The sequence below is a fragment of the Didymella exigua genome (genome assembly GCF_010094145.1).
Source record: "Didymella exigua CBS 183.55 unplaced genomic scaffold M421scaffold_53, whole genome shotgun sequence".
In the NCBI taxonomy this organism is placed as follows: domain Eukaryota; kingdom Fungi; phylum Ascomycota; class Dothideomycetes; order Pleosporales; family Didymellaceae; genus Didymella; species Didymella exigua.
In genome coordinates, this window is record NW_022984827.1 from 41,556 (window position 1) to 64,633 (window position 23,078).

General features: G+C 55.0%; 10 protein-coding genes across 10 annotated transcripts; 7 read left to right on the forward strand and 3 right to left on the reverse strand.

Annotated features, from left to right (window-relative positions):
- Positions 1–385: 385 nt before the first annotated feature.
- M421DRAFT_328943 (uncharacterized protein) lies at positions 386–2,033 on the forward strand. The gene is made up of 2 exons (XM_033589365.1): positions 386–1,029; positions 1,080–2,033. The coding sequence occupies exons 1-2, from the start codon at positions 564–566 to the stop codon at positions 1,733–1,735; spliced, it is 1,122 nt and encodes a 373-aa protein (XP_033443451.1). The 5' UTR covers positions 386–563; the 3' UTR covers positions 1,736–2,033.
- A 2,493-nt stretch (positions 2,034–4,526) lies between these two features.
- M421DRAFT_426010 (S-adenosyl-L-methionine-dependent methyltransferase) lies at positions 4,527–7,120 on the reverse strand. The gene is made up of 2 exons (XM_033594266.1): positions 6,645–7,120; positions 4,527–6,538 (listed from the first exon to the last, which is right to left on the reverse strand). Exons 1-2 carry the CDS (start codon positions 6,843–6,845, stop codon positions 4,952–4,954), a joined length of 1,788 nt encoding a protein of 595 aa, XP_033443452.1. The 5' UTR covers positions 6,846–7,120; the 3' UTR covers positions 4,527–4,951.
- Positions 7,121–7,658: 538 nt separating this feature from the next.
- Positions 7,659–9,652, reverse strand: M421DRAFT_104558 (uncharacterized protein; the record flags this gene model as incomplete). The annotated part of the gene is made up of 2 exons (XM_033587037.1): positions 7,659–8,974; positions 9,025–9,652. 2 exons carry the CDS (start codon positions 9,650–9,652, stop codon positions 7,659–7,661), a joined length of 1,944 nt encoding a protein of 647 aa, XP_033443453.1.
- Positions 9,653–10,695: 1,043 nt separating this feature from the next.
- Positions 10,696–11,479, forward strand: M421DRAFT_426013 (U6 snRNA-associated Sm-like protein LSm7). Its single transcript, XM_033594267.1, has 3 exons — positions 10,696–10,927; positions 11,013–11,084; positions 11,134–11,479. Exons 1-3 carry the CDS (start codon positions 10,726–10,728, stop codon positions 11,259–11,261), a joined length of 402 nt encoding a protein of 133 aa, XP_033443454.1. The 5' UTR covers positions 10,696–10,725; the 3' UTR covers positions 11,262–11,479.
- A 357-nt stretch (positions 11,480–11,836) lies between these two features.
- Positions 11,837–13,080, forward strand: M421DRAFT_75904 (uncharacterized protein; the record flags this gene model as incomplete). The annotated part of the gene is made up of 4 exons (XM_033597178.1): positions 11,837–12,259; positions 12,309–12,400; positions 12,447–12,737; positions 12,786–13,080. Coding segments are annotated over 4 exons (1,101 nt in total), but the record flags the coding sequence as incomplete, so codon positions are not given.
- Positions 13,081–13,762: 682 nt separating this feature from the next.
- Positions 13,763–15,815, reverse strand: M421DRAFT_426014 (oxidoreductase domain-containing protein). The gene is made up of 3 exons (XM_033594268.1): positions 15,070–15,815; positions 14,782–14,979; positions 13,763–14,595 (listed from the first exon to the last, which is right to left on the reverse strand). The coding sequence occupies exons 1-3, from the start codon at positions 15,430–15,432 to the stop codon at positions 14,113–14,115; spliced, it is 1,044 nt and encodes a 347-aa protein (XP_033443456.1). The 5' UTR covers positions 15,433–15,815; the 3' UTR covers positions 13,763–14,112.
- A 1,311-nt stretch (positions 15,816–17,126) lies between these two features.
- Positions 17,127–17,600, forward strand: M421DRAFT_9849 (uncharacterized protein; the record flags this gene model as incomplete). Its single annotated transcript, XM_033598626.1, has 1 exon — positions 17,127–17,600. One exon carries the CDS (start codon positions 17,127–17,129, stop codon positions 17,598–17,600), a length of 474 nt encoding a protein of 157 aa, XP_033443457.1.
- Positions 17,601–18,688: 1,088 nt separating this feature from the next.
- On the forward strand, positions 18,689–20,220 carry M421DRAFT_426018 (uncharacterized protein). Its single transcript, XM_033594269.1, has 2 exons — positions 18,689–19,782; positions 19,833–20,220. The coding sequence occupies exons 1-2, from the start codon at positions 18,923–18,925 to the stop codon at positions 20,026–20,028; spliced, it is 1,056 nt and encodes a 351-aa protein (XP_033443458.1). The 5' UTR covers positions 18,689–18,922; the 3' UTR covers positions 20,029–20,220.
- A 1,017-nt stretch (positions 20,221–21,237) lies between these two features.
- On the forward strand, positions 21,238–22,167 carry M421DRAFT_104562 (carbohydrate esterase family 1 protein; the record flags this gene model as incomplete). The annotated part of the gene is made up of 5 exons (XM_033587038.1): positions 21,238–21,404; positions 21,470–21,635; positions 21,678–21,844; positions 21,879–21,995; positions 22,083–22,167. 5 exons carry the CDS (start codon positions 21,238–21,240, stop codon positions 22,165–22,167), a joined length of 702 nt encoding a protein of 233 aa, XP_033443459.1.
- Positions 22,168–22,356: 189 nt separating this feature from the next.
- Positions 22,357–23,040, forward strand: M421DRAFT_96253 (uncharacterized protein; the record flags this gene model as incomplete). The annotated part of the gene is made up of 1 exon (XM_033598378.1): positions 22,357–23,040. One exon carries the CDS (start codon positions 22,357–22,359, stop codon positions 23,038–23,040), a length of 684 nt encoding a protein of 227 aa, XP_033443460.1.
- Positions 23,041–23,078: the final 38 nt, after the last annotated feature.

The window sequence follows — 23,078 nt, forward strand, 5'->3', positions numbered from 1 at the left end:
AGCGAGCGCGGCCGTCATGCTCGCTGCATGCTTGCTCGGCGCTGCAGCGAGCCCGTCGCCTATCAGCCGCGCTCCTCTGCCAGTTCCTCCGCGTCGAGGCTGGGCTAGCGGTCGCACCCCGACGGTCAAGCTTTGGCGTCTCCGCGTTTTCTTCTAGTCCTGGCTGGACGTGCTGCAGCGTCTCACTGCGCAGCGTCGGCCGTTAAAGCCCCCAGCGCGGACGCCTGTCGTCGCCAGTGCCCCAGTGCTGTTTCGGAAACTGCAACATCACGCCCAGCGCGCCTGCAGGGTAAGGTCTCCAGCCGACGACGCCGACCCACCCTCTCCCGAGTCTACCGTAGTTATTGGTGGTCAGGTCCATGATTAGGGCGCCGGGTACCCGCTCCCCATAACAGCCTCACTGCGCCCATCCCTCTCCGCCGACATTCTGACCGTGCCTGGCTGCACCTTCCCTCCAACACCGCGCTCCTGCCGTAACTCCACCACTCCCGCCCACCACTCCGCCCACTCGACCCCTCGCTCCACCGCTCGCCCGACGCAATTCCTCGACGCAGCCACCCACCATGCCGGGAGCACTGCGAAGCCGCCTGCGCCGCGTCCTCACCGGCCAGGAGGGCGAGGGCGGCATTGCGGGCAAGATGAAGCGCGGCAAAAAGGACGAGGCCACAGAGCCCGACAGCGACTTCTACAAGCCCGGCGAGAAGATGCCACCGCTGAAGTACCGCCGCCCTGTCGACCCAGAGCACAAGAAGACGCTCGAGGCCTTTACCTGGAAGAAGGCGTGGCGCCGCCGCAGCCACCAGAGCCTGTACTCGCCCATGGGCAGCCGTCTACCAAGCCGCAAGGGCAGCTTCCGCAGCAGGCGCAGCCGCAGCCGCAGCGTGCACCGCAGCCGCCGGTCGAGCTTCCACAGCGACTACGACGAAGACGAGACGTGGGTCGACAGCGGCATTGGCGCAAGCATCTCCGACAGCGAGCGGCCTGCGAACATCCGCGAGGCCAGTGACGACGAGGGCGATGTCCTTAATGGTGCGTGCATCTGAAGTGGTCTCGTCGCCAGCTCGACTAACCTGCCACAGTCGGCCTCTCCCGCAATCCCACACAAGACCCTCGCGACACGAAAGAGCGGAAAGAGTCGGCCCCCGGCCCCCGGCGCTCGAGCTCAATCCACTCGGTGCGACCCAGCAGCACACGTCCAGGCACGGCCTCGGACCGCACCCGTCAGAACTCGCAGCCATTCACCCCCGAGGACCTCGAACTAGCGCTGCAAAAATCGCATCTCGACGCCAACAAACTCCAAGTCATCGAGCAGTCCGACCCGAGCGGAAACGGGACACTTGACGACGACGGTGACGAGGCGAGCCCCTTTGACAACCTGCGTCCTCGTGGCGGATCCATCTTTGTTCACCAGGATTCCGAGAGCCCTGGAATGTTCCCAGGATGGAGCTTCGTCTCCTCGCCCACCAAGGGCGGACCCTCGTACTTCCCACCAAAAGACATCGGCCCGCTCCAGTTTGAGCAAGACACGTCCATGTTCCAGAGACGCGAATCTGTGTTCGTCTCCAACGAGAACACCCCGCAGACTGGCCGCCGCGGCTCGACATATGCCCCTGATGAGGAGGAGGATGATGTCCCTGCCCTTGCAGCTGCACCGCCCGTCGAGCCACCGAAGCGCAAACCCATTGTCTCCTGTCCCAGCGACGAGATCATGAAGATTCTCGCCCGCAAGGACTAAGTCAAAGCACCACACGCATCACTTTTTCTTCGCTTGTTCATATTACTGCATCCATTTTGCGCGTTTGGTCCGCGCATTGCATTTCCAGGCGTTGTACAATCTGTTCATTTTGGAGTTCACAGGCCTCGTGCCGTATCCTGTTTTGCACATTGGGAGGCTGCAATCATAGACCTTTGCATAGGCTCATTGGATTACCAGAAGGGAGGCACAAGAATAGAACCTTGAGAGGCATAGCTATTACATTTAGCAGGCGCAGCCACAGAGCGCGCAATGATATTATATCGTCATCACGCGCATTCCCACCGGCCTTGATCATCTACAGCACCCTCACGGCAGCATGCAATCCATCCACAATCTTTGACGTTGTCCAAGACCCTTCAAACCTGCTTACAGACACAGCCCACTTGCGCCCGTCCTGCAGCCTGGCCCTCGACATCCCGCAACAGCGACCGGACCGGCTTCCCTCTTGCGGAAGGGATGCTCATTACGTCGTCGTCCCATTACCGCGACTCCAACCACCGCGTATTGTTCCCCCACCACTCACGGCCCGGCAAGATAGCCCACCCCACGCAGCTCGGAGCAACGGATCCGAGCGTCCTTTAGCAAGGCCAGCATTCCTCCTCGCTACGTCGCGCGTCTGTGTGGGCCCACTCGCATGCTCCACGCCGCGATCAGCCTCAACGGCGTCGCCTCACTCTGGCCCTCGCAGCCGTACCATGTTCGTGATGCAGATTGTTGAACGACGGGCGCTGAAGGACCGATTCAACCCGCTGCAAGACTGCTGCGGCCGCTGGATTGCAATGGCCCGGCGCCGAACCAATCATGGCTGCGGGGCAGCGAGTCAATCATCGACCCGCAGCTGCGATTGCGACGAGGGTGGAGACGACGCGACGGCACGGTAGTATGTAGGAAAGTGAGAGCTACGGAGTGCGGGGGCGCGCGGATGCAAGGCGGATTTGTTACTGCTTTACAGGCGGGTGCTGAAGATGTGGGATTACAGTGGTATTATCTGGGGTGGTCACACAGCATGCCGGGACACGCTAGTCGCTGTAGGTTTGCGGAGGTGTTGCATGCGGGCTGGACACCGCGTAATGCTGTGCGACACCAATGTAGCGTTCACGAGGGTGACACGGAGTGGGGTGTGAACCTGCTGCATGAGGCAGGTTCGCAGAGGCGTTGAACGCAGTGTTAATCCGCAGCCCTTTCCTACGGGGACGTTTCTAAGGGTGCTAGTACACTCACTCCCGGTGTGAGAGAGTGGGTGTGTAACGTGGGTGCTGCTCGGGTCATTCCAAAGTGTTGGATGCGCTCGTTCGACCAACCGCAAGACTGTTTCATACAACACCCACCCAGTTCGCCCAAGGGTGTCGTAAGGACCTTTCAAACCGTCACATGCAGTAACTTCCATTCCGTGTTGATGGCAGCGAGGACCGTGATCAAGGTCGCACAACATCTAAAAGACTACCTTTTCAAATTGCCACATGCAGTAACTTCTATTCTCTGTTGATCACGGCTGCGGTCAATGTTGCACAGTATCTGCAGCTCCGCCCAAGGGGCTTAGAGAGGCCTTGTCAACCTACCACATACAGTAACTCTCATTCTGTATCGAATATCCGAACCAATGTCAGGGCGCAGATGGGCTGCCGAGCCCCACTATTTTCGCAATATCAGAACGTCCCGCAGCCAGATTGCTAGCAACTTATTTATCAGAGATCTACTAATTGCCTACTCAACACTGCCTAAAAAGTAATCGCATTATTGAAACTATTATGACTCGCCTGCCACCTCGATGATGCCGCCCCTGGAAAGTCGTGAGTTGCAACTGCCGGTGGGGTGAGGATTTGGATACATAGTGGCTGTTGTTGATGCAGTTGAGACAGTTGAAATCGTGAGTGAGTCCATGTTCACAAGCGCACCTCGGCAAGCTGGGGTCGCCCCTACTAGCTCACTACAGTGCAATTCTATGGTACAGCGAGGATAATTGAGGTTGCACAGCATCTGCAGCTCTAAGAGCGACTCGCCCAAGGGGGTTAAAGAGGACTTCCCAAACTACCCCATACAGTAACTTCCATTCTGCGTTGATTACAGCGAGGGTGTGTGAGTCGCACAGCATCTGCAGCTAAGAACGTAACGCGGTCTGGTTGGATGGCACTTGAGAGCGGAGTGCAAGACGGTGTGGGGTTGCTGCGTGATTCGGTTGAAGGCCAGAGATCAGTCCGGTGCTTTAGCGATACACGGTTTGCACTCGGTGTGTTACGGGTACAAGGGTGGAGGTGCTTCTGTTCTGGACACGTGTGGGCCACGGAGACTAGACTGTGTTTACGAAGACAACTCGGGTTCGCATCTGGGAGCGTGAAAGGGACTGCGCCTCTTCGATACCATGGCCCAAAGCCTGAGATGCGGAATGTAGCTCGGGACGTCAAGTTGCGGGGCGCGTCTGCCATATGGGTAGCTTAGTACGCGTGTCGGACAGTAGTGACGCTAGAGCGGCGTTGATCGATACTCGTCGACCTGTACCGGTAGTCGAAGCGGATCTTTGATCTAAAGGATGCACTCACCAAACCCAACATCATAGCATAGATCATGTGGCCCAGATGGAGTCTTCAGAACAACCCTGCCTTGACAGGCCATGTCCGCTCCAGAAACTAACTTTTCGCACGAGACAATCCCGAACTGTCCACAGGCGTTCCGCCCAGGGCCAGCTGTAGAAGTCGCTCAGGTATATTTGTGCAACATTTGCTTAAATCGGAGTTCCGAAAACAAGCCGATCAGTGTAAGTACCTGCTAGATGCTTCGATATGACCAGACACGGTGCTGACTCTGTCCTGAGGTCCCCGGTATGCTATTACTGAAGAGGGGTGCGCGAGTGTATGCCAAATATGTGCCACTTGGTTAGTTCGCTCATCAAAGCTTAAGCGTACTGCATCTCAGCCGCTATGAGACCAAGGCTCGACGACTGTGGGTTCCGTGGAACGGTCTCGTGGCGCGTCTTCGATATGCGGAATGACGGAGTTGTGTCATTTTTTAGAGCTGTGGTGTTCGGCGGGTGGGTGGTCGAGTGCGAAATGTTGCACGACGGTGGGTTGGTGTGTTGATAGAGCACCACTGGCGGATTGAAGGTAAGCGTTCCTGCCTTGCCTCAGCCTGAAATGTGCAAGTGCGTAGGAAGTAGGTTTGAATCTGAAGAGATCATGCATCGCTGTGCCTCTCACGCTTCTATTGCTTTGCCGTCTTCCTCTTTTTGTTCTGCCTCTTGTTCGCTGCTGCTTCCTTCTCTTTCTCCATCGCCACCTCCTCGGCCTTCGCCTTGAGTTCCGCAGCACCCTCATCGTCACTGAACCCATCCCACTCCTCCTCGTCATCGCCATCCTGCTCAACCGTCGGCGCAGCTGGCTTCCTCACCTCCTCTGCATCCATATTATCTTCCTCGGCCTCGCCATCCTCACCCTCCCGCACGAAAGCAGCAACGAAGAACCCCATGGTGCCCTGCTCCGTGCCTTTGTCACAGCGTATACATCCATCGAGGGCATCCTGCTTGCTTCTTTCCTCAACGATGGAGCCATTCAACTTCCCCTCTTCCCACTGCCCTCTCCGATCCCACTTCCTCAGTCCGTCAACCTGCTCTTCCCGTCTCAAGACTCTCCACCCCCTTTCCTTGGCGACAGAAGTCGCAAGCGCCTGGAAAACTACGCCCTCGTTCTCTTCGAAGTGGATGGAGCACGTCGAGTACGTTATCTTGCGGGCGGAGGGGAAGCGCATGGCGTGGGTGAGGATGTGCAGTTGAAAGGTGCTTAGTGCTGTGAGGCGGTCCTGGAGTTTGTCTGCGGCATCGAGAGGTATTTCTTCGGGGGCCGTGTCGTCGAGGTCGAGTGTGACTTGCTGCTTCTCCTCGTCCGGTGTGGGTTTGGAAGATTCGTTGCGCTTGCGCTTCTTGTTCTTGCCGCTCCCGCTCTGTTTCACCGTCTCTGCGGTAGCGGAGGGGAGGTGGAGCTTGATCGCATCGTCGCGGCCCACAATGCCGGTCCCTGAGCACGAGGGATCCAGCAGAATCGCACCCACGTTCTCGTAGTCTGGTGAGTTCGGTTTCGCGGCAATGAAATCGCTGGCGCCCTTCACCATTACGCAATCTGCGCCTGCGAGCTTCACCATCTTCTTCAAGATCTCCGTGCGCCCTTTGTCCCGCTCAAACGCAATGACCTTCCTCTCCCCACCGGCGCTCTGAGACGAAACGATGGCAGCAGCGTGCGTCGTCTTGTTCCCCGGCGCCGCGCAGCCGTCAATTACATCGCCGTCAGTCTCTTGCAGGTCGAGCAGGTACGCGGGGAAACAGGACGCCTTGTCCTGGAAGATGATCTCGCCTTTCGTGTACGCTGGGGTTTTAGCGAAGTCGATGCGCGGCGGAAGGGCGAGCAGGTTGGGAATGTTGGGATCGAGGAAATAAATCTTCTTGCTCCCCTTCGCGGTCAGTATGTCGCCGATGCTGTTGACCTGGTGGAAGCTCGCGAATGTGCTGGTCAGTTGCGCCGAAAGCGTCGACTTGATAGTGTTCACGCGCACCCATCGTGGATGCCGTATCTTCTCTCCCTCGTCATCCTCGGCCTCGAGATCGCCCGCGTTGATGGCGAGACGGAAGGCGTCGAGCGTGGGGAACTTGTGGCGTATGCGTGACTTTGTGAGTTCGGCGCTCAGACGCGCTTTGTGGCGTTCGATTGCAAGGCGCAGGACGTGGTCTTTGTGGGCTGCGACGCCTGATTTAGAGAGCAGGAGATCGTGTGTGAGGAGGAGCGCGAGGATGGGCGTCAGCTGTGCTGGTCAGCATGTGGGCCAATTGGACATGTTAAGGGTGGCCATTGGGATGCGATGAGCGCAGGAAGAATAAAGGCTCCCAAGCTGTGCGTGGCAAACGTACCTTCCTCTCCTCCTTCAGCACTGCGCATGTCTCAATGACATCTTTCAGGACTATGCTCCACTTCGAAGCCTCAGCAACCAGCGCGTATATCTGACCGGGCTTGCTCTTCAAGTCTTTCTTCTTGAATATCCGCGCCTTGAAAGACCCACCGACCTTGTCGGGGTTCTCAAGAATCGTCGCCGTCTCGTAGTAGAGCGACATTGCTTGCGTGAGGTCGGTGCGGGAACTTTTTTGTGGTTGGAGGGTTCGCCGCGGGAGTGTGTGGGGCTGCCGCTTTTGCAACGACGCAGGTTCGAGGCTTTCGAGGTTGTGATTTGATAAATTGGGAAAAGACTTGAAGCTCACGGGTTCACACGGTTGACTGAAGATATGACGTTGTTGTAACCCATATCGTTTCTGGTGTTGGTGGAGGTCTCCCAGGACGTTTCTTACATTCAACGTTCACCTTCAAACACATGGAAAATCATCACAGTGGCGGCATATCGTTGAGTCGTTTACCGTTGGTGATTCCAGTGGAACAGCATCTGCAAAATGCAATTTGGATTCAATGTGTTGTGACTCAACACGCGTTGTTGCCTGGAAGAAGACTACATGTTAGGCCAACACAAGCACCGTAAGAGGAAAGACTGTGCAAAGGAACAAGATGGTATCATTGACAACTTATCAACAGAGAAAATAGCCCGCTCGCCAACTGCATCATCAGACCACATCGCGAGCTGCTGCAGTCCGGGTGCACGACCGCTAGAACGCTCACTTTTCTCCATATCCAAAAATCAATTCCCAGTCGACCTCGCTGCGCACGCTGTCATCTGCAACCTTGCCATACTCTTCATATCCATTGTAGTCTTATTCTTCGTCCAACAACCAGACCCTAGTCCGCCAACTCTTCGCCTCTTCCTCATGCATGTGCGCCGCAAAAATCGAGCGCGGAACAGCCGGGTCCTAGACCAGCCCTGCTCTTTCGCCGTCGTCGAGGAACGAGGTACTCGTCCGAAGCACACCTGAATCTACGTCCTATTGCTGAGCGATCGCCGTCTGGTACTCGTGTCCTTTCGCTTCAGGCGATTTGGTGGTCGCGTGTTGAGCCAGACTAGACTTTGCGGCTTCCTGCAGTTGTGTCTCGACATGCCGTTCTCGCTCTCGGTCTCGCTCAGGGGGTGAGATTCTACCTGACGGTATCCGCGACTCGTAAGGGTGTGTGTACTGTGGTGTTTGCTGTGGGTGTGGTCTGTGCTGATGGGACATCTGGTGCTGTTGCTGGGGTTGGTGAGGCTGCTGCTGCTGTGGCGGTGGATGCGCAGTCACCTGGGGCTGCGGCGTTGAGTGGCCGTTGCTGCTGCTAGCTATGTGGCTAGATGCGTACCCGTGGCGAGGGCTCAGCATGGACGGCGGACTAGCTGTGCTTGCTCGGTCATGACTCTCGTGGTCCGATGTGTCGGTGTGCATGTTGCTGTTTGAGCCCGGAGGATGCGTAAACGCGCCTTGCAACTCGCCCTCCCGTACGTCTTTCCAGGAGCATTTGGCGTGCTTCTTGGTGCAGCCCATGCAGGCTGTGAGGTTTTTTAAGCAGTCCATGTGCAGCCGGCGACACCTATCGCAAGGCGGTAGAATACGCTCTCCCTTTCCAAGACTCTCCATCCTGTGGACCATCTCGGTTTTGAACGGACCGCCATCATCCTTCTCTGCCGGCTGGCTGGCGCGCTGACTCGCGGCTGGTAGGAGGTTAGATGGCGTGTTCGGTATCGGGACGGGCGAGTTCATCATTGATTGAAGCTCGGCCTCGTTGAGCTGTGGCGGTCTTGCATGTTTGGAAGACGGTGGCGGCGGTTGCGCCTCGGCAGGTTGTGGAAGTGGTCTCGGGGTGTTCGATGTTGGCGTGGAGGGGTGTGACAGAGAGTGAGGTACTACGGTGGGCCGTCTTGCGTCTGGCACAGTGCTGATGTTATGTGAAGAGGATCTTCGATCGTTGACGGTGTGGAATTTGGCCAACAAGTCGTGACGAGTGGTGGAAGAGGCGCTGCTGCCGTTGCCGTTGCCATGTCCATGGCCGTTTGACTCATGAGGACGAGCATTCACGGCAACAAAGCCGCCCGGCGACTTATGCGAGGGCTGTACCGGTACCGGTGCCGGTGCCTGTGGAGGTGCCGGTGCCTGTGCCTGTGGCGGTGTCGGTGCCTGAGCTACATGGCTGGAGCCGCCTTTCATCAGCGCTACGTTGGAGGGGCTCAACGGGCGGATTGGCGGGGCCGGGCTCGCGGTCACCCTGCGGTCGAGGATGGCCTGCCTGCGCCCTTTCAGCCTATGGTTGAGCTGTCGTGTGCGAGCAGCGACTAGCAACGTTAGCGTGTCTTCAGCGTGCAATGCGTCCTCCTGGACTCACCCTGATCGGCCAGCTGGCAGATCTGGCCCAGGTTCTTCTCCAGAATCTCAATCGTCCCCAGTTCCTTCTCCTCGTCCTCAATAATGGGCTGCGGAGGGATCATCTTCTGAGGGATCCCGGACGAGATGAGCACAAAGTCCTCCTCGCTGATCTGGACTCGGCACTGCTTCGTGTAGAACTGACAGACGCGCACGCCTTCGCTCATCTGCCCAAGTTGGAACTGTTCCGGCTTGTTGCGCGCGAACTCGACCACGTCGAGCCACGTGACCGTGGTGCCATCCTTGCCGTGGCTCTTGAGCACGCGTGGCGGCCCGTCGAACAGTCTCTCGAAGCGCTTGATCAGGATGGGGCCCAGCGGTCTTGCGCCCAGATTGCAGGCCATGGACTCATGGCGATCGAGGACTCCCTGGTAGTCGCTCAGCAGCGACAGGATGTTTGGCAGCGTGTCGTCATTGGTTATCAGCGGCAGGTCCGCATCCAGGTGGCGCACGAGGTAGTTGATTTGGAGGTGGTTGTGGGTCTTGGCAGCTTTTGGGTGAGGCGCGGCTGGGTGCATGTTCTCGTGCGAGCTGCTTCGCTTGCGCTTCAGGTCTGTCGCCGAAGGCAGCACGTGGTGAGGGTGCGTCATGTTGAGGTCGGCCAGTGCGTGCGAGTCGAGGCCGGCCATGCTGCGCGCAGAGGGCAGCGGAGACGCAGCAGAACAGAGCGGAGCGCGCGCGGAGAAGAGGGCAGGCGGGAACGCGAGGGCGGAACGCGAGATGGGCTCACAGCACAGCAGTCAGTAACGGCGGTGACGGTGGTGACGGCAGACGTCTTGCTCTACAGGCCCATTGCGTGCGTGCTTACAGGGAGGAGAGCATCGCGCGGGCAGGCAGAGGCAGGAACGGGGCAGAGCTGTGCAAGTGGAGAGGGAGAGCACGGAGTGGACCTGTGTAGACGCTCGGCAGCAGTCGACCGTGAGGAGCGGGAGTAAGACGCCTCCGCAGCCAATGGGCGGCGCGGCGTGAGCAACTGGGTCTGGGCTTTGATCAGCGCCGGCACTTCATATCAGAGGGCCCGAAGAGGCCGACGCTCCGAGGCGCAGGGCATTGATACGGTAGGTAGTGTACAGCTGTGCAGGTGTGCATAACAGGGTGCTGTCATTGCTTGATGAAGCCGCGAGAGATATGCCCTGTCCTGTCGCATGCCTCCACGGAGCAAACAAGCAGTGGTCGTGTCGTGTGGCTGCTGGCCGCGCGAATCGCCGGCAGCGTCGCAGGGAGAAGGGTCAGAGGCACCGGCGGCCGGCGTCTGCGTGACGGGCGGCGTGCTCCTCTCATCTCACGGGCCAACGACAGCGTCAGCGAGGGCGGCATGGCGGACGACGCCAGGCAGAAAGCAGCAGCGCACCAGGCCCAGAACCCTCGCAGAACTCTCGAAAAAAATGCCGCAGCGGCACGACCACGCGTCACGTCAGGCGCGCAGAACTTTGAGGTTCCACCCCTCACAGCCCGCAGGCGGACGGCACTGGCGGAAGCTCACATTCCACCCCCACCCCCTTCGACGACGTGGCTCAACACTTACCCGATCACGTGAACGACTTGAGCCACAGCCCAGCTAGCTCAAACTCACCTTCGCGGAGCACAGACCGCGATATTGAGCTGCACGTCACCACGCGTTGTTGTCATCCCAAACACGCGCTTCTTGTCCATTTCACACACCATGTCTGAACGCGGCGCATTTCGGGGACGAGGGGGCGGACGCGGTGACCACCGTGGAGGCAGAGGCGGTGCAAGAGGAGGCGCACAGGGCGGAAACGCAGCGGGGCAGCAGCAGACCGAGCGGCCCAAGAAGGAGAACATCTTGGACCTGAGCAAGTACATGGACAAGCAGATCACCGTCAAGTTCAGCGGCGGGCGCGAGGGTGAGTCTTGTTAGTTGGGGCGGGAACCAGCAGCAGTTGCAGACGGGACGTGAATCGAAGTAAATGAACACTGACCGTTGTGCAGTCATTGGTACACTCAAGGGCTACGACCAACTGATGAACCTTGTGCTGGATGAGGTCAAGGAGGCTATGACAGGTAGGCAGTCATTGAGCATGAACGTAGAATCAGGCTAACAGTGTCAAAGACGACGAAGGCAACGTACGGTACCGCAAGCTCGGCCTCATTGTTGCCCGCGGCACACTCCTGGTCGTCATCTCGCCCGTCGATGGCAGCGAAGAGATCGCCAATCCGTTCATTCAAGAAGAAGAATGAGCTCGATCGAAACCCATACGCTGAAAACACAGTAGGCGTGTAGCACTCGGCCAAGGAAGTGGTACTCTGCCAGCAGCAAGCCGTCAAAAATAGCAGGACGAGGAAGGAGATAGCAGAACAGGCTCTGCATGATACCCACGACTATCATACCAGACATTGGCCGGCTTTGCGTGGTCAAATGGCCGAACGAGCCGGACAGTATTCGGCATCAGAAACCATGTGCAGCAGCAATAGCCACAGAACAATCAAAGGCAATCGAAACGTCAACTTTGATCTCACCAGCTCAGTCACAATTTGAGAGTCGAGTCATTGTGCTTACTCAAGTGACACTGGTACTTACCCTTCCAAGCTTTGATTGAGCGGACATGTGCATGCCAACAGTCAAGCACAAGAACTGAGGAGGAACATCCAGGAAGTTGCATCCAACACAATCACATCCGAGGTCAGCGGGCGTGACTGTTGCCACACAGCCTTACCGCCTTCTTTTAGTTCCGCCTTCCTCATGGCACACTCCACCACAACATCGTTGCTCTCCGCCCTGTGTACCTTTTCACCTCAACATAATTTTCGCCAACATGCCGCTCGCACGCCTAGCAGCTCCTCTGCCGCCTGTGACACCACCAGTCATGGACATTTCCCGCCAAAAGCTCAAAGAGTTTGCGCACTGGATTCGCGACGACCTTGACATTCTTGTTGCTCGCGAAGGCCCTGACATCCTTCGACCAGACGACGTTCTTACTCTGCACGAGCTTTTTGTCGCCCTGCGCCACTCGACGACCATCACAGCTCTGGACCTGCGCGCGACAGGTATCCACAGGGCAGTAAAAGATATCGCAGGCATCGCTACGCGGTGGCCTAGGCGGCTATGCGACGACTGCGACAAGATCATAACTATCTGGACAAGCAAATTTGGGCGTTTCGAAGACCTTCCTCCTTTCCTGTATGGTCGAGGCGGACGGCTGGAAGGCATTGCGAGCGTATCTGAGTACACTCGTGAGGTAGCATCTCTGCACCTACTGTCCTCGCTCTGCACTGACAGTGATCTAGGCGCTCATCAAGAGATGGTCTGAGTACTGTCCTGGAAAGATCCGTCCCAGTGTATCCCACAGATCTGGTGATCTTGGTTTCAAGTCTGGAGAGTGGGTATCGATTGATGAAATTCCGAGCCGCGCTGACAACACACAGCTGGTGGATTCACCCTCTCTTTGCACACCATGCAGGCATAGTTGGGCTTGAATCAGTAAACGGCGGCATCACCTATGACAAGAACGGAGCATACGCTCTCGTGCTGAAGGACACGGGCGAGGTCGATGCGAGATCCGAGGACGAGTTCACGTACCGAGGTCCCATTAGCGACAAAGGCAAGTTTCGACTGACCGCGGCGACTCCTGCATCGCGCGACCCTATACGAGTGCTTCGAAGCCATAGCATCAACAGCATCTGGGGCCCAAAGGCGGGAATTCGGTATGAGGGACTGTAAGCTATGCGACACTGCTTACCTGGCATACGTGCTGACGACTCCAGGTACTCTGTCAGAGGCTGGTGCATTCGTCAGGCCAGGCTGCAGGACACTTTGGGTGGAGAATGGAAAGAAGGTGATATTCTTTACGAAGTCACTTTGCGGAGGAGGGACCCAATACTTATTGAACAAGTGAGTTGTCGACCAACCAACATGGAAGTGGATGATTACACCGAGTACAAGCGATTACGAAACTTGTACCGTGAGCAGAGGCGCAAGGGTTCTGGACCAATACCAATCCTACACCCGATCCTGAAGGTTGCTCCTCCTATACCGTCGCCTCAATTCGCAGCTACCCCGGCGACCACGCCACAGTCTTTACTGCGGACAGTACCGGGCATCTCCCGTCAGACAACGTGCCAGGAGCCTGCGTTCGATGTACCCAAGGTCAAGACGGACATACCGTTTTCTTACGATGTTGCATCTCCGATCACCGTTCCAGACCTTCTGGGTACCTTCTTCGCGCCAAAGAAGTCTGGCAACCTAGCTATACCTGCTCTGAGAGATAATACCAGACCCAGCTCGCCGGACCCATCCGAAACCTCACGCGAGACGCACGTCCGTTTGATGAGCCCCGGTTCTAGCTCACTCGCCAGTAGCATCAAGTCTAGCCACAGTGAGCTCAAGGAGATCATACCATGGATCGACCTCGAGGCTGAATTACCCGTACCTCCTGCCTTCACTCCACCACCGGTCGTCAGTGAGCAAATGAGGAGCCAAGCCAAAGAACGACTTGAGGTGAAGGCAGCTGAGATGAATCCTGTGAAGAACATCAGAAGACTGGCACGAGACTTGAGACTCCCGGATGATCCAAGCTCGCGGAGCCGGAATGCTGTTGAGAGAGACACAGCGACGAATGCGCTGAATCTTAGGTCATACTCAACGAAGCCAATATTGCCCATGCTTGGGAAGAAAAAAAGAAGGGAGACGGAGAAAGAGAAAGAAAAGAAAAGACTCACTTTTGGCAAGAAGGCTCGATTCTTCGATGGGGCGGGGTACAGCGCCGACGAGGAAGATGATAATCACCATGCGCCTTCTTCGAAACACCGACGATTTCGCTCCAGCTCGATGGACGACCTCCACCAACTGCATGCTCCAAGACCAATGAAACCATTGCAGCCAGTCAGCCTCTTGAACTACGGCATCGAACATATTGAGTTCGCATCACCGCTCGAAAATCTTATATCTTGTCCTAGAATGGCAAGTCCAGTCAACAGCTTCACGTCGCCTCCAATGACGAACCATGCAGGTAGGAGAGGGGAGAGCGTTGCTTTGGGGAGGCTGAAGCGGTGGCTGAGCAAATAGGTATTGATACACCTAATGAAGAGTTTCTCATTCCTGTGGATTAACGATCACTTTGCCCCTCACTTTCCCATCGGAAACCTCCTGGCTCGCTCTCTGCAGCGCTGATAGCCCGTTTCCTATCTTCGGGTATGCTACGAGTGATTCTAACCTGGCCGAGAGCACGGAGGGTAAATAGATTCCGTACCACCAATTCCGCCATTCGGCATACTCGGGTTTGTGTGTGGCTTGCGAGAAAGACTTATATACTATCTCCACATTCGCTGGTAGTTCCACCTCTTCACTCAATGGTAGGACCGACGCGAATCGGCCGCCGGTGGGTGAAAGCAGGCCAATGAGAGCGCGCTGGGACGAGGCGTCTCCTGATGCGGTGAAGAGGTAGGCGAAGGGTCCGTGGGCACGGATCTCGGCCAGGATGGTGGGCGAGCGGTAGTCCAGGACAATGGAGGCGCCGAGAGATGTGAGAGAGGGGAGCGAGCGGGGCGAGGCTGTGGCTGTGACGGTGTAGCCGAGCTTGAAGAGGTCAGATGTTGTGTTTCCTAATGAGACGGCTGAGTGCGTGCAGCATGCGTTATGACAAGCTTGAGCCTTGAGATACTGGCTGCAGACCGAAGAGGTGGTTTGATCCGCCGAGGCGCAGATTCTTGATCCCATCTCCAGAGCGGTCGGGGCGAAGGTGAGGATGTGGGGAAGACGTACCGATGCGGCGTATTGGACGGCATGTTGGCCTACTGCGCCGCCTGCGCCCCAGATCAGAACCTTTTCGTCGCTGGCTGGTTGATTGGGAGCCGTACGGGGCGAGGGGCGGGACATGCCGAGGAAGACTTGCAGTGCTGCGACTGCGGTTTGTAGCGGAAAGGAGGTCAGGACTGCTTGCTCGAAGGGGGTATCGTCAATCTGAGGTTCGTCAATGTGTGCTCGAAGGGAACCTTTTACGAACATGTGCAGGTGAGCGTTTTCGCAAAATGTAGGTCCTGGTTAATATACCTTTGCGATAGTGTCCGCTGAGCTGATGACGAGCTGCTGCCATGTGCCTTGCTGCTTGTTGACCTTGGGATCGACGTAGGCCTTTGTGTCGAAGACAACTCGGTCACCGACTTGAACGTTGGTCACGCTTGAGCCCACCTCCTCAATCACACCTGCGCCGCTGCTGCCGAGGGTTGCTGGGAAGCTCAGGGAGGCCGCTGGACCGTAGTTAGAGATGAGAATTTTGGCATCAAGGGGCTGGATGGCGATGGCATGGTTCCGGATGAGAGCTTCGTTGGGCCCTGGTCGAGGCGTTTCGACGTCTTTGATTGCCAATGGTTGGCCAGGTGTTGGGAGGACAGCGGCGCGGTGGGTAGATGTCATACTGCGTAGCACATTGCTCTGGCATGTCCTCTTACACCTTTTCTATCTCCTCTGCTTCATCGAAGATACGCGCTACTTGCTGACTCCGTGTCTTGAAAATGCACGCTGTTCCTTCCAGGGCGCGTAGTGCTTGGATCCGCAACCGCGTTTGGTCATTTGGCATACTTTCGTACTTTCGTAAGCGCGTCTGCCATTCAAAAGCGAATCATGAGAGGTGGTCTGCCATCCAAAAACAGATCATGGGAGGTGGATGCCTGCAGAGAGGTGTGTAAGCATGAACTAAGCGGAATGAACAAGTTGAGGCGTGATGAGTAAATTAGCAGCAGCTTCGACCCAATGCAGCTAATTTGGGGACGTTGGTCTCTTTGATGCGACCTCCGTCATCTCCGCAGAGAAAGTCTCAAAGTTGTCGCCCTGCGTATTTATAATCTGCGATACGGATCGAGGGTGGTGCGTTGGATGCACTTGACGCCAGGCCGGATCATTTCCGCTGCGCAGCAGCATCTTGTTGTTCCTGAGCTGGCCCACCACCTTCAGCTGAAGCTATGTCATCCATCACCAACTTTCCGCAATGGCTTTTGCGCGCTGACAAACAGCAAAACCACTAACCCCTTCCTCCTCTGTCAGCAATTATCAAACACTTTGCAATGCTACTTTGCCATCAGCATCTCATTGATTTGACATTCCTGACATTTGACAGACTCAATCGTAATACGTTCGCACGAGTGGAATTTACCTGCGTGAGCCAGGGTCCGCTTAAGCGAGTGCTGAGTAACCTCCACTTTGGACCACACCTCGTTTATGATCAGCTAAGATTATGTACATTCAGACATCTCATTTGTCCATACTCGGATTGCGGCTCTTTTGACGCGTAATTTGCATCCATTTCACACAGCAGCCAGTCGGAAGCTTCGCGTGAATGCAACTTGCACATGTGACATTAGCACTTGCCCTTTTTGAGAGCAGCGTGGAGATGTGTACCTTGAATTACGATGGGCGGGATCCTACACCAAGAGATGTGGAAGCTTCGCCCACATTCTGCTGCCTGTTCCGTGGTTGTCAATGCTGACCTGAATGCAGACAAATTATCAACTTCACGATGCACATGGACCTAAGGCGACGTCCCAGACCAAGAAGCGTCACTCCATCATGTCGATAGATAAGTAACGCACATCGTGCAAACGATCCAAGTCAATTGCAGACATTCTCAAACTGCACTCAAATCCAGGCTGAACATCTTCTGGCCCCATTCTGCTGATCTGTCACCACCACGTTGCCATCTCGCATGCGGCTCAATTAAGAATCTGACGCCAGCATCGCTATCGCACTGCTTACAGACCGCCGCTTTACTGACCGATTCTGTCGACTAGAACGTCTTCCGAACACCACAACTGCTTAAAGAGGCTGCAATTCACTCCACTCAACCCCGGTCACTCCACACTCCCAGTACTCACGTGCATTAGACCGCCCGACAAAAGACTTCGGTTTATCCATTGCACTGAGAGGGATCAAGCTTGGGCCTTCATTTCATCATACCAAGACGCCAGTATTGCAGTCACAATAGCTCATTGCTTATGGCAACGTAGTCGACCACTGGATATCTATCCCGACATTCTCGGTCGCAGGAAGGCGGCCCCCCTCAATTCAAAACCGGGGGCTAAGAATTCAACGATTAAGATATAAAGATACGCTCAATGAAGGAAAAAAAAGGCACAACAGCATCAACAACTCCCACAACAACATCACAAGGCTCCCTTACACCTTCGAGTAGCACCCAACATTATACAACTTTGCGCAAGCAACCTTTGAGAACACCTTCTCCAGCGAACGGAACAAGATCAACCAGCATTCGAAGCACACCAGCCCCTTCGACACAACCAACAACCGCCTCCCCCACGCGAGAATCTTCAATCGAGCCCCAGGACCGCTCAGCACACGGAGCTGCGACAATCTCTCCAGCTCCAGCTCCCGCAATCACCATCACATATCTTACCCCTTCTCAGCAAAATCTCAATCCAACAGCCATGTCTTCGTCCTCGTCTACATCCAGCAGCACCTCCACCGCTGGTTCCAACTCTGGATCCGGATACACGCAGCTCCCATATGCGCCGTTCCCGTACCCGATGCCTGCCAATCCCCGTGGATCAGGCTCTGGTAACGGCAAATAGGTGACATTGTCCTTGCCTCCACGGTATTGCTGGCGTTTCGCGGTACACTCTGGCGGTTTCGACTAGTTGTTGGTGGTGTGAGCTGCATTTAGATGGCGCAATGTTTGTACGCACGCACTCGCTCTAGAGCTTTGTTGATTTGTTCTTGGTTTCTGATCACATTTACTGGTCGCTTGCTGCATTTGCATATTTGTGTTTTCGGCTCGACTTTCGCTTTTCACCATTAGTAGCGTTTCCATTATTGTTCTTGCTTTCGGCACACGCCACTCGCTCATTGAACATAGAACATTGCTCATCAAATTGTACTTCGCTCTGAATCTCACAAAAGAGTGACTCCGTAGTTGTTTTACTTGCCTCATCGGCGGTTCAATCAGTCCGCTGTACATTGATTTACACACATGCCAATCTTCTACCTTGCTAGTCGACGTACATGATCATATTAAATTTGAATGTGAGGACATGGTGTCGGTAGGTAGTGGCTCTCCACATCTCCACACCAGATAGTTGGGGCTATTCTTAGTGATGCGATGCATGACTCGCCGTGCATGAGATAGTCTGGACTCTGGACGTTAATCGAGACGAGACGGCATGATTTCGGCATTCTGGTGTGCTGAAGGGGAAGCTGATAGTTGCTAGGACTTCGAGATGCTCTGACTGTATAACTTTAAGTGACGGACCCTGAATAGCTCTATGGCCTTGGCTCCGCGCATGTCTCCGGTCTGACGGTAGACGGCATCGCTGCAGCTACTGCCGTCTTACCAGCCAAGTCCTCCATGAATACTTAGCGTCGTTCCAACAGAGCGCATGCGCATGCTGAAGTCTTTATGCCTGATCTTTGAGACACGGTTGGCGGTGGCAGTTTGAGGTTGAGCGAATTTATGCACAAATAGGCTGTACAGCTCTCCGAATAGCACGAGAGATTTTGACCAATCCAAAATGCACATAGTAGAAGATAGGAATCAAGAAACTCGGTGAAAAGGCGCTCCTGAGATATGTCATGCCAGAAGCAACGGATGCAGTTGAAGGCGGCCGATCTTATATAAGCGCGCACGTGCCAGCTGATGACGATCATCATCGGGCCAACTTTATGCAGCTGCGCAATCACCACTCCCACGCGACAACACTGCTCCCGTGCTACTGCGACGTCGTGCGTTCTTTTGTTCTCTTCTTCTGCCTTACGTTCTCGTTGTATTGCTCAAGATCTTCGCACCCTGATTCTCCACTTCTCCGTCTCGAAAGACACCTCCTCGACTTCCGCCAGAGCCGCCGAACACTAGCTTCCCCCGTATTCACCTATCCCTCGGCCTTGCCTTTCGAAAAACATGGCACACTCACGATCACACACATCCCTCCTTTCGCTGCTCGCGGCCACTTCATTACTCCCTCTCCAAGCATGGGCCTCCTTCGAATGCAAAGACATGGGGACGCAAGGCACCCACTTCAACTTCGAGAAGCTTGGCGGGCCACACGTCGTACATTGGAAAGAAGAAGATGTGGAGCACGACATGGAATTCAAATACAACTTCACAATGGACCTCTGCAAAGCTCTGAAGTCAGAGTGCCATAACGGCGCACGAGTCTGTGGCATGCGGGAGAACATCGATCTCTCCCAGGAAGGAAACTCGACTATCACACCAATCGATATTGCTGGAACATACACCTCATACAACGGGCGCAACATCGATGCCAAGTACGAACTGCTGCGAAACTCGAAGTCGAACTCAGATTCAGGACGTGAAGGTTTGAGAACCATCCTGCACGGAGGACGACTGCCTTTTGATGATAAGAAGAACGGCCTCGATCAGCGTGCAATCATCGAATTCGTGTGCGACAAGGATCGTACAGGACTCGAAGGTGATGAGACAGATGGCGGCAAATCAGGCAGCGGCAAAGATGATGATAAGGATGGCAAGAAGGACGATGATAAGAAGGACGATGATAAGAAGGACGACGATAAGAAAGAGGAGAAGCGTATGAGCAGGAGAGAAGAGGGTAGCAAAGACCAGTGTGAGGACAGCGACGCTAGTCTGCGCTTCTGCGGGTACAAGGTCGAGAACCTTGAGAAGGACAAGATGGCAAGGACACTGAGGTTGGAGTGGCGCACCAAGTATGCGTGCGCGGACACACCCGCGGAGAAGCCTGCGAGCGCGCACTGGGGCTTCTTCGGGTGGTTCTTCATCATGTAAGTCTCTATATCGACGACTAATGAGAGCAGGTGCTAACGACTACCAGTCTTTTCCTTAGTATCGCAGCCTACCTCGTCTTCGGCTCATGGCTCAACTACAACCGCTACGGCGCACGCGGGTGGGACTTGCTTCCTCACGGCGACGCCATTCGCGACGTCCCCTATATCGCGAAGGACTTCGGGCGCAAGATCTTCCAAACCGTGCAGGGTAGTGGGAGTAGGGGAGGGTACGCCGCTGTCTGATTGAGCATGGGCTCGGTCTGTGCTTCGTGCTTCTAGACGAAGTTTTGGTGAAGCTGGAGGAGTTGAAAGAGGAGGGAGTGTAGAATCCGATCTGCTTGGATCAGATTCAAGCACTGACTAGCGTACACATCTAGATATTGACTGCTGACGCGTCGTTAGCGCCTACAATATGTATACATCTTTCCTTCCCGCTCTCAGACTGTCTGCATCCATCACCTCGAACAATGATCCCACACTCAGACACGTGAAGGACGCAGCGGAGGTTAAAGTTTGGCCCGGCACTCCACTTTACCTCCAATATCTCTTCTGTCAACTCAAACAACGCCACTTCCGAAAGCTGTACCCTCCTTTCGCATGTTCTGCTGGCTGCGGTACTGTTCTCTGATGGCGTCTGCTGCGTTTATTTACGGCACATTTGCCTCTTCAAAAACAGACCGTATCCAGGTGCATGTTTCTGTCAAGGCATGCAAATGCATTGGCATGATGGTGGATACCTACTAGGTTTCAAGACTCGAAAGCTGTTCATTTTCTTCTTTTTTCCGTTCTTCTACTCGTCATCTACAGAAAATGCTTGCTGATTAGTGCGTGGTGCGTTCGTCCACATCTGATCAATTTCAACCTGTCAACTTCTCAAACCTGCTGAGTGAGCGCGTCCTGGTATCTGCTTCTACCGCTTCTTGAAATTAGTTAGATCTCAGCAGTTCTTCGTTTGCGCGAGCACGTCAATGCGATTGATCAAGTATGGAAGACCTTTCAGTGGGTAAGTATCTTCTTCGGTTGCACGGAAACATCAACGGTGACATCACATGTCTGTATCTTTGCGTCAAAGAAACAACGAGTCAAGTCTAAAGTCGGTACCTTTGTGAGCCGTGGAAGGCAAGCTTGGGTACCGGTAATGTACCGATCCCTGCTCGTTCATCACCTTCCAGGATTGGTCGGCTGAACTCCGTATTCGATGGAACGCCCCTCAGGTCCCAGGAACTTCTTAAAATGTCTTGCAAGATGATTGGGCTGGCTTGCAGATCTTCCTGTTTTTCACGAACGACCTCCACTTCTGTGTATCTGGACTGGGAAAACACTGACAACGGAAGCTAGCAAAGATAGATGGTCGAGCACGTGCAATGTGCTGTCACGTTGATATCGAGAACAAGTTATCCGTTTATAGATGCCAATGGAAGGGAGTAACGATACGGCGATCCTTCTCACAAGATGCATTTGTCAACTTCCTTCCTCGTCAGTCTTGGCGCTGCAGTCACGACCATCAGTGGCGCCCTCACTAGCGTCACAGACTTCTGCGATAACCCGACGGGCTTTGAGCTAAATGTTAACGTGCCGGCCAACCTCACGCAGAAGCCAGCCATCATTTCTCGCTGTAGGTATGCGGCATTGTGCACTGTAGCCTTTCAATGACGACTTCGTAGCTCCGCGGTTGCTTCGGCAGTGGCGAAGCCTACGCCACGCAAACAACATACATCACCCTCTCCGAGCAGAGAGGGATCTTCACTATCTTGACCTCCTCCAAGCGTGACTCCAACTGCCGGGAAGTCAATACCGCCAAAGGACTCTCTCGCAATGCCGGCGGCGACAATCAAGGTCTAATCTCCATGGTGAACTACACCATCGCAGAATACTCCACCGAACCTGCATAGGTGTTCGTCACAGGCTCCAGCTCGAGCTACATGATGACTAACGTGCTGATAAGCACTTATCCTGACGTCTTCGTCGCTGCATGGTGCTATCCTGGTGTCGCTGCGGGCTGTGTGGCTGGCACTCCTGGCGCGTCGCCTATCTCACCGGACGGGGAGTGCGCAAAATGGTCTCATCATCAAGAGTCAGGCTGAGTGGATTAGCACCGTGAAAGCCATGTTATCTGGGTACAGTGGCATGTATCCCAAGCTTGCGACGTGGCACGGAACTGTGGACACACTTGTCAAGCTGCCGAACTTGGGCGAAGAGTTAAAACAGTGGTCGGGAATTCAAGGCGTTTCGTTCACGAAATTCTAAATGAATGTTCCGGAGGCCGGATATACAAAGATCATTTACGGTGATGGAAGCAAGCTGGTTAAATACAAGGCACGAGATTTGGGTCACACCGTGCCGGTGCAAGAAGCGGAGGATTTGACGTGGTTCGGTCTCTGAGCTGTGCAGGTCCTCACAGTACCCAGAGACCGGTCATTCCATATTTCTCTCGTACACGGCGGAACTATACAGATTACGTAAGAATCAAAGAATGTCCCTGACTGTCTTTCGCTCTTCAGCCTCAGCTCATATAGAAGCAGCTGCTTTGCTACTACGCAAGATTTTCACAACACTACAGCCGAGCTCAAAATGTTCGCCTTCAACTCACCCGAGGAATTCATTGCTTCGCTCCAAGAACTTACTTGGCCGATCTGCTGCGACTCCTTCAGCGAAGAACACTATCCAATCTGCGTGGACGGCTGCCGTCACGTCTTCGGTGTCGAATGTCTCAGATCGTGGGTAACATCAGGCCGATCTGATCAAAACACATGCCCCAATTGTCGGGCCGCGATGTTCGAGATCTCGCAGCAGCTGCCTGTACGTGCTCGTTCATCTGTAGGCGCTACTAGCGACGCGCCTTACGAACGCGTTATTTCAGACAGCGAGTACGAAACGGACAGCGAGGGCTCACACTATGATGATGATGAATATGAACGCACGGAGAGGTCACCTGCGGAAAATCATGAATATAATCCAACGCAAGATGTGTTCATAACGGTAACCGGTCGCCTCATAGCAGTATCTCTACATCTTTTGCCTCCTGCATTCTATACTCAGGGTTGTGAGGGCTTTTTACATGAGCAGAGAGAAGCTATATGGGATGTGCGACGGCAACAGCGTGATCGGGCAATCGCATACCGTGCGTTGACAATGCAGGTCATGCTCCACGGCGACGGCAATTCGATGTGGGAAGAGTTGGTGATGCCTCTTATCGAGAAGATTGCAAACGAGACAGCTCGGGCATTCAGGGACAGTAATGTATGGAAGCTGTGATAGCAACCGATTAGGTCGATAGTGTTCGAAATGGGTGA

What these genes read in the sequence shown, in the direction of transcription:
- M421DRAFT_328943 (XM_033589365.1), top strand. Translation starts at nt 564, where the DNA reads ATGCCGGGAGCACTGCGAAGCCGCCTGCGCCGCGTCCTCACCGGCCAG. An exon ending in CGAGGGCGATGTCCTTAATG is followed by an intron (nt 1,030 to 1,079) that starts GTGCGTGCATCT and finishes AACCTGCCACAG; the next exon opens with TCGGCCTCTCCCGCAATCCC.
- M421DRAFT_426013 (XM_033594267.1), top strand. Translation starts at nt 10,726, where the DNA reads ATGTCTGAACGCGGCGCATTTCGGGGACGAGGGGGCGGACGCGGTGAC. An exon ending in GTTCAGCGGCGGGCGCGAGG is followed by an intron (nt 10,928 to 11,012) that starts GTGAGTCTTGTT and finishes ACCGTTGTGCAG; the next exon opens with TCATTGGTACACTCAAGGGC. An exon ending in GGTCAAGGAGGCTATGACAG is followed by an intron (nt 11,085 to 11,133) that starts GTAGGCAGTCAT and finishes ACAGTGTCAAAG; the next exon opens with ACGACGAAGGCAACGTACGG.
- M421DRAFT_426010 (XM_033594266.1), bottom strand. Translation starts at nt 6,845, where the DNA reads ATGTCGCTCTACTACGAGACGGCGACGATTCTTGAGAACCCCGACAAG. An exon ending in TGCTGAAGGAGGAGAGGAAG is followed by an intron (nt 6,539 to 6,644) that starts GTACGTTTGCCA and finishes TGACCAGCACAG; the next exon opens with CTGACGCCCATCCTCGCGCT.
- M421DRAFT_426018 (XM_033594269.1), top strand. Translation starts at nt 18,923, where the DNA reads ATGGCACACTCACGATCACACACATCCCTCCTTTCGCTGCTCGCGGCC. An exon ending in TTCGGGTGGTTCTTCATCAT is followed by an intron (nt 19,783 to 19,832) that starts GTAAGTCTCTAT and finishes AACGACTACCAG; the next exon opens with TCTTTTCCTTAGTATCGCAG.
- M421DRAFT_426014 (XM_033594268.1), bottom strand. Translation starts at nt 15,432, where the DNA reads ATGACATCTACCCACCGCGCCGCTGTCCTCCCAACACCTGGCCAACCA. An exon ending in CAGCGGACACTATCGCAAAG is followed by an intron (nt 14,980 to 15,069) that starts GTATATTAACCA and finishes GACGAACCTCAG; the next exon opens with ATTGACGATACCCCCTTCGA. An exon ending in CCGTCCAATACGCCGCATCG is followed by an intron (nt 14,596 to 14,781) that starts GTACGTCTTCCC and finishes GACCTCTTCAAG; the next exon opens with CTCGGCTACACCGTCACAGC.